At 44.7% G+C, this 8,703-nt stretch overlaps 1 protein-coding gene across 1 annotated transcript in view; it reads right to left on the bottom strand.

The window, feature by feature from the left end:
- Positions 1-2,708: 2,708 nt before the first annotated feature.
- Positions 2,709-8,703, bottom strand: part of PHF5A (PHD finger protein 5A) — an 11,458-nt gene continuing 5,463 nt past the window's right edge. Inside the window, exons 2-4 of the mRNA XM_009996372.1 lie at positions 7,508-7,531; positions 5,926-6,092; positions 2,709-2,910 (exon numbers count right to left, since the gene is read on the bottom strand). Coding sequence (XP_009994674.1) covers positions 2,821-2,910; positions 5,926-6,092; positions 7,508-7,531 — 281 coding nt within the window. The 3' untranslated portion in view covers positions 2,709-2,820. The remainder of the gene's footprint in view (positions 2,911-5,925; positions 6,093-7,507; positions 7,532-8,703) is intronic.

Consider the following 8,703-nt stretch of genomic DNA (forward strand, 5'->3'; position numbering starts at 1 on the left):
TTTCGGAGCCTGGCAGGCATGGAGTAGTAGGCCATATCCTGTCTCTTTGTCCCCCTGCAGAGAAGCTTGCCCTTCTAGCACATGCTCTGGTCATCAGTACCAGCAAGAAATCTTCTATTGAGCAAGTACTTTAACTTCTATTTAGGAAAGGAACATCGCACTTTTCTAGGGGTCCTGCCTGAGCTTCATTTACTGGGGAACAGAAATCATTACCACATGTGCAATTTCGGGCTACCCAACTGTATCCATTACCCTTGTCTGAGCTAGTGGCTTCAGGGCAATGTCCCATCCATGCACTGAAAGTACCAGAAAGGCAGCAGAACTGAACTGATCTGCGCACCAGCAACATTTGGCATTGTCCCCAGAGCTGTCTGAGCAAACAAGGCAAAGGGGGAAAAGCCTGTCCCTCCCTCTCTCCACCTGCCCAGTGACTCAGAACAACTAGAAATGGCAGCTTAACTCTCGCTGCTGCCAGAACGCAGACTGATATGCCCAGGAATCAGTGAGGGCACTCGGAGTGCCAGGAAAGTAAGTATGCTCAGCCGTTTTGGGGGGTGGGGGAAGGGATGGGGACACTTGTATAGCAACCCCTGCCTGGCTCATCCTGGTAAATGATCGGGAACAAGGGCTGTTCTAAAATTAGATCTGCTAGGGGTGCCTGCACCAGGGGCAGTAGCTCCAAGACAAAAGAAGTAATTCAAACTTCATTTCCCTCTGAACAACTTCTGTTATCTTAGTACCTTCCAGGAAAGAAAAATGTAAGTGTAAAACTTCTGCATTCCTAGTATGATAATTTGGGCGGCCTGACTGAGAGCAAGTGATAAATTCTGGTTGAAGTGATAAAGTTCCAGGTACAAAAAAATCTGCATGTCATGCCCTGCTTTTAAAGAAATACAGAATTTACCATGGCTGATAATGGCCCTGACATGGGCTTACCAGTCAGGAACAAGAGGCAGCTGCTTATTCAGGTAGAATTACTTTGAGAGTGTGTTTGCTGGAACCAGAGAAGCAGTTTGCTCTGAACATCTTGGTAAATGTCATCCACGCTAGTAAAAATTAACCAGAAGCTGTTTACGGGAACCATGGTTAGGGAAGAAGGCATACAGATACACTCAGGACTGCAAAAAGCTTAGAAGAGAAACCTACACAAAATTAATAGCTGGGGGGAGGGATGCACTGCTGTGATAGCTATAGGACCAGCTGCAGCAGAAAGGAATTACTTTTAGGGAAAAATAAATATTTAGATACCAGATACTATAATTCAACTATGACAAAATGCCCTGTTTGCAGCTGCAGCAGCCATTATTTAGGCTCAAATAACAATACATATGATTAAAAATCTGTATTACAGAGCCTACTGCACATAGAAAGATGATCACAATTTGTCTGCTTATTTTTGCTCTTATTGGAAACACCCAAATGACTAGAGCAGGTAGAAGAGGCATTCAAAACAGACAAGAGTTAGAGAAATCAGCACTAGCCGCAGGGAAACAACTGAAATCCTGGAAGGGGCACAGAACAGGTTCTGCACCCCAAGACTGCTCAAAGAGAATTGCATTACTGTAGCACATGTTCTGCACAGACTATGAAGACTTCAAGGACCACAGGGCATGCTGAGCTAGGAGCCCAGTTTAACCATCTGGGGAGTGAATGTACTAGCAGGGAACTCTGCTGTGCTCATGCATAAAGGTGCCTGTTCCCAGGTCTCTGCTGAGCCAACAGACTGCTTTTAGCCTGTTCTGGTATGTGACAAACAAGCAGCCTCCGGTTTTCAGTGTGCACACTGCTAATAGCCCACAGCACAATAGTTGGTTTCCAGTTACAGCAGGGAAGGCTTTAACTTATTCACAAGAACAGGATAGCGAGTCAAATAGCTTAGTAGGTTTTAGAAAGGGATTGGATGCTTGCACAGTGAAACAACACCCACAACCGTATCAGCTAGGGTAAGGGTTACAAGCTCAGCGATCCTCACGCTACGGGACAAAATGATCAGTGGCTGGGATCACAGGCAGACAAAAGCAATAACCATTCCCTGAAGCTCCTTGCAGCAAGGTCACATGGCCATAAGCAGGCACTGTCAGAAACCAGATAACCCATTGTGCAGTTCTGGCTGCGCTAATCCCGTGTGTCCCCAGAAAGCTCTGGAGAGGCTAGGAAAAGAACAAACTGGGGATAAATCCTTGTTCTAAAAAAAAACCAAAACAAACAAAAGAAGAAGTTTTATTGGTATGCATCCTACAGAAACAGTTACAAGAAAGGGCCTTGGATTAATCTGTCAAAGAAAACATGGAACAGCTGTGCTCTCCCTAGGAAAGCACCAGCCATGAGCAGGTTCCTTAAAAAACAGTGTGGCATGGAAATATACTGGAGGAAGGGAGGCGGGGAGTAGGCACATGGGATTGGTGCTTTGTTCCTGAATATTGATGCATGGGGCAGTTTCTAATGATTGAAAGGAGGACTGGTAAGAAGATGTGCAAGATGTTGCCCCACACCAGAGAGGGCACTTGCTTTTTACTAAGCTGGACCCCTCCACACATAAATACTTGCCCACCAGGATTTTTATAGCAAGCTGGGATAGCTACCAGCAGAGCTTCTGAAAAGGCAAGAGACAATAATCCTCACTTGTTCTTTCCAGTAGTCAGGTCTGATCAGCTTTCAGTCCCTACTCAGTCTGTGACTTATCCAATCCCAAGTATACTATTGAATTTGTACTGCTTTCAAAAAAAGATAATCAACCAGTTTTCAATAATAGTAAAGTCCAGAGATGTTCCAAGACCCTCTTGCCAACCCAACAGGAGGTATAGCCATGTACAGATAGGATCACCTCTTCTTGAAGCCGTATTTTTTCCGTTCATAGAAGAGATCTGTCTTGGAACTGCCCAGGTTGACGATCTTAGGGCAACCATCTCTCTGAAAGAAGAAAAGAGGATGTACGTTAGGAGATTAAAAAAACCAAAACATCATCACTTACATAGTTATAGTAGGTTTTCAGTTCCTGTGCTCCTCACTTGTCCTCAACACACATTTTGAACACCTGTGCAGACAAACTGCCCTCCAATTCTAGTTACTACCAGCAAGGTAGTGGAACAGAAAAGAGTACGGATGCCTCTTTGACATTACTCCAGGACATTCTCTTCCTCAGGGTGAAGATGGAAAAAGGCTCATATAACATCAGCAGTTTATTGAAAAAGATGCTCAGTGCCTCAAGACTGGATTCTTTCTAAATTAGGATATACAGGATTTATAGGGCCCAGAAAAGTAACCTTTCCCCTCCTTAGCCAAAAAGAATCTTGTTCCTTTAGATGTCACCAAGCCATTCTCATGTTTAGGGACCCCTCTCAGCTGTAACAGCAGAACTGAATCTCGTATTTCCTGCATCCTGGCTTGATTACTGCAGAGGCTGTATGGTCATCTTAGGAGAGGACAGCTATTGACAGCAGCTACATGGGTAAGTTCTCGTACCTCAATTCCAGTGGATGGTGAGAAAACAGCACAGGAAAGCAAGAAGGGGAGGGGGGAGACCCATCTGAGAGGTGTGGTTGCAAAGACAAATAAGAGATGCATCTCCTGGTGTACCAGGGAACATTTGACTGTGGGCCACCTAAGGCCAGCATCTTGCATAACTCTTGAGGGCAAAATGCTGTGGCTGGCAAGAGCAGCTGTGAGGGGTCCAGCAGGCAGAGGAACATGTGTCCCTGGCTGTTGTGTAAGCCCGAGAGGATTACATTCAGAAAGCCTCTGGACAGATGTCAGCTGCTGTTGGAACTGCACCCAAACTGCCCCACCGATATCTGCTCCTCTGAAGGAGATATGACCCAGTGGGGAGGGTCTTCATGGCAGAAATACTGGAGGGGGTAGGGGGTGAAAAAATAATTATCCCTCCCCCACACTTGCCACAACCCATCTCCAGCTACTGCCTCCTTATTTGATTTTGAACCTCAGTGGCAAGACTCTTCCAAGCCTTGCCACCCACGAGTCTGTGACAATCTTGATAGCATTATTGCAGGGCTCTGTTCATTCTTCCACTTCCTCCTAAGGAGGCAGCACATGAACATGCTGCTGTCCCCAGTAAAGATCGCTTTTTGCAACTCAGAGCTGTCCTGGGTGACAAGGTGGGATTTTGGCCCTTTCCAGATTGAAGTGGGGTGAAACAACACATTCCTCCCTCCATCAGAACAAATGAACCAGGCCCTTTGCCTCATGCCCAGTAGCATTCCACCTCCTCTCTCCATTAGCTTTCTTTCTTCACTATCTTTCCCAGCCTTCCTCTGAGGCTGATGGAGGTGCTGTGACCGAAACATTGAAGTGTTAGAGCTTCAGGTATAGAGCTCTGTCCATTTGCTTTTCTTATTTACATCAGCACCAGCTACCATAATTATAACAGTCAGCACACTTAACTTTACTCGTTCCAGACTCCCTACACCTGTGCCAGCACTTTTCAATCCTGCAAGTCGATCATGTCAAATCTGCTGTTTCAGATCTGCAATTTCCCACCCGCCATAATCCCTAACATTTGTGTTTGCTGGTACAAAAAAACTGTCTTCACCCACAGCAGCCTTCACCCAGCTGTCAAACTACTTCTGACTTGTTATTCTCCTTCTACTCCAGCTCTGTTTTCTACAATCCTCCCTTGCAGAGCAGCTGGCTATTTCACACCTGAACCCGACACAATAAGCTGTATCAAGCCAGGTGTCTTGGTTCCAAAGGCAAGTTAGCAAAACTACTGTTTCTCACAGCATTTCTAAAGTAGGAGGCAGCACTGCCATCACAGCACTTCTATCCATATTTAGATACTAAGAAAGATTATGGTCCTGTCACATCTAATGACTACATTCAGATGAGGGCCTGTTCCTGTCCTGAATTTAGCTGCAGGCCTCTAGAAAAAAACAAGCACTGCAGAGAATTAAACCAACTCACTGAGCTGACCATATTGCTCTAAATCAATCTGAACCATTCTCTTGGCATGATCTCCACTTGTCATTAGCATGTGATGGACATGGCATTTGCAAACCACCAAAACCCAAATAACCTTTACAAGACACTCTCCCAGCTATCAGGTCTGTCTTCTGGGGCTATTGCAACTGTAAGCATCATGTTCTCACTTCTCCCTAAGGTCTTTCTACCACTTAATTTGCACTTTTTCATATCCTGCACTCATTGTGTGGGTTATTAACAAATACCTTACAGGGGGAAAAGAGCTGCCTCATTTCACTTGTGCAGCAGTTACCTTTCAGCACAAGAAGATTTAAAAAATGTTGTAGCACTGACTACAGAAATAAGGGATTGCTACACCAAAAAGCATTAGAAAAAGTGATGTCCTACAATATAAGGTATTCCAAGAACAAAAAAAAAATAATCATACAGCACTGAAACTGTATGAGAAACTTTAAATGTGTAAAACTGTTATTGGTAGTGCAGACACTGGTCACCAAGATCTAACTCTACACTGTAATCCAAAGAAAAATATGGCTGGTGATTCTGAGTACCATATGTGCCCTCTGTTAGTGGCTACTAATGGACTTCCAGTGAGGAGCTGCTCCTAAAACTGCATTCCTAGTGTCTGGAATAGGTCTGACTGTGATAAAACCTAGGCTGAGAGATCTAACAAGATAACAACTTAAAAGTGGTAACATGCAGCATGTGGAGGAAGCAAATTATGAGTGTGCAGTGCAAAGCAGTCAACGATGCTTCAGGATTGAGAGTTACAATACCTCAAAATGCTACATCTGAAAACACTTTCCAAACACAGGCAACTACCAGCTGGGGAAGTAGCTGGCAGTACAAGGTAATGAAAACCAGTGCCAATACTGGTAGTAGAAACAAAGCATCCCATGTCCCAGCACCAACTTCTGTAGCTCCAGGCCCCTTAAAGGCAATCACAGCTCCTAAATAAAGACATAACCAATTCACAGGATGACAACCTACATCTTTTTCCTGGATGGTGCACTCCTTGCAGTAGTAGGCGTCAGAGACGCCGGGACCCCCGCAGATGACGCAGCGCCCCTGGTAGGAGCCGTAGTTGCACTCGTCGCAGATGCGCACCAGGGTGCAGGGCCGCACGTAGGAGTCGCAGATCACGCACTTCCCGTCACCTGCAAGCACAGCACAGCCTCTGGTTACCCACACAACGACCCTCCTCCAGCCCTCGTGGAAGGGGAAACGCCTCCCAGTCAAAGAGCTCGCCTGGGCACTCAAAGATGATACAACTGAACTGCAGAAATTGACCTTGCAGGTATAGGGTGCTACTATGTATTTGCACAGAGACTGCAGAGGAACAAGGCCTAGTAGCCTGTAATATTTGAGGTTTTGGATTTATTAATGCATTTACAATCAGAGAAGAAACCCAGAGCAGCTTCCATGATGAGCTAACACCTCCTTAGATCACACCATTCCTTTTATGCTTAGAACTTTTCCTCAGTTTTCACTTGTGAAAAATATACTGGACAGACAGGACCAGAGTCCTTACCTAGACAGAAGCAGCAGTGTAAGCTTCTCCCAGTGCCATATCAACAAAAGTCTGGAGTTACTACCCTCCAAGAGACAAGAAATTGTACCTGTGTAATCCCTCTTCTGTGAGAAGGCCAAAGAAAGGGCAAACTGGCACAAACAGCCACTTCACAAAAGTTGCTTTTGCTTTCTCACAAGGAACTGAGTGAAATTCAAGTACTCATATCAGACCAGCAAACAGCCATCAGATGCCACTGACAGTCTCTGCTGCGCTGGATCTTATCCAAAACACTGACCTAGGGATGAAAGGCTTCATATCCTATTACCAGTTCCCAAGGCATCTAATCCCGACTCCCACAAACAGCTCATCTAACCTGCTCCTCAATCTCCAGCACGACAGCCCTCAGCTTCTACCAATGAGAATCTGTTTCTCTGCTGAGCGCTCCCAAAAACAATCCTGTTGCTTCAGATTGTGCTCCTTCCCACTTTGCTTATCTTCATACCATTTCTGAGTCACAAACTAGCCACCTCTTTCACTCTGTCCCCCAACAATGACCTAATGAGAAATCATGCTCACTCTCCTCTTCTACAGCTGAGAACTGGCATTTGATTCTGTGGGGGGGTTTATGCTCTAACTCTAGATGTTCCCCCTCCTTTCTTACTCTCCTAGATGCTGAAGGGAACCTTTCTCAAGGTGTGAAGTGGTCAGATACCAAAAATGCTTCTTTTTTTTTTCCTGCTTTGAAATGATCAGGCTGATAATTTTGTATTACAGGTTACAAGGAATCCATCAAGAAGATCCTGTAGCCTCAGCTACTGAAAATGCTGACAGAATATACCCTGAACAGCCTGCATTTGTGTGACAATGTATTTGAGAAGTTAACTTTGTAAGTATTCCTCAATTTACACTTGCAAAACACAAGTATCTGTTCCCATCTCAAAGAGTGACCCTCAAGTTCATGGTTAAAGCCAAAACAAAACCCAGTCCCCCAAATCCAAACTGCATGCTCTAACCACAACTCCATGTTGTCAAGCAACTATATATATAAGCTATACTTACATTTTTCACAAAGCCTTCCAATTGCTGTAAGAAAAAATAGAAGAAAAATAATTATTTGAGGCAAAAGCTGGAGAAAGCTGTAAGTAACTACAAGCTTGAATGTCAAATAACTACTTTCTGAAGAAAGCAGTCTTTAATAAGTCAGTCACAGAAACAGTTTAAGCATAAATACAAACCTATATATGATAAGCTATATATATCCTCCTGGAGACTTTTACCAAGATCAAAGATTAGATGCAATGTGAATATGCAATGGCACCCACTGACAGACAGTAAGAAAAGCTACATTTATTATTCCATCTCAAACACAGCCAATGTGCTGGACCAAAGGAAATCCTATACATGAGTCTTGGCATAGCTTTTACCCTGGTTTTAATGAGACAAAAAAAATATTAAAAAATAAATTGTTCATTTGTTTTAAGGCAGCCCAAATATCTTATTCACTTCAGAAGATGAAGGTAGTTAAATCTATCTCGGAAGTCTTACCTGTCTAGGAGGCTGACAACAATTACGTTAGTAAACTGGATAAATGCCAAAAATATCCAGTTCTAAAGACCAGATGTCCATATTCATGAAGACTAAACAATGATTCAGCTGAAGGGTCAAGGGATTCGTCAGGCTGAAAATGAATTTTCAGCACAGATAGGCTGCTTGCTGCATCATGTATTCTAAAAAGAAGTCCTACAGACAGTGCAGCTGAATATTTTTTAAACTGAATGTTCACAGCTCTTTCAGACTGCATGCTAAACTTGCTTTTCCAAGAAGTGAAAAAAATCAGGAAGAGATTCCTGAATTTCTAACCTTGCACAATGCTTCTTTAAGACTTAGGCAGGCCGAATCCTGACCCAAACGGCAAGAATAAATACAGGTATAACCTGGAAGATCATTTTATCTTACAGCCAGAAAGATGCTCCCAGTGCTGGCTGCAGCCTCCTACTCATTCTGCTGGCTGCGCTGGCAGGGCAAACGTGACCAGGGGTAAAGAAAAACCAACACCACACTTTCCTGGGCACAGGAACCAACGACACCTGCCTTTCCCCCGCCCTGAGGAGCCAGAGGCGGCGGCTCCGCACGCGTCAGGGCCGCTCAGCCCTACCGAGAGAGGCCCAGAAGCCCCTTCTCCGTTAGGACGGACCCACCCGGGACAGGGACAGCGCCGGGGACCTTCCCTACGGAGCCAGCCCTGCCACGGCGGG

Source organism: Chaetura pelagica, unplaced genomic scaffold (genome assembly GCF_000747805.2).
Source record: "Chaetura pelagica isolate M959 unplaced genomic scaffold, ChaPel_1.0 scaffold414, whole genome shotgun sequence".
NCBI classification, from domain to species: Eukaryota; Metazoa; Chordata; class Aves; order Apodiformes; family Apodidae; genus Chaetura; species Chaetura pelagica.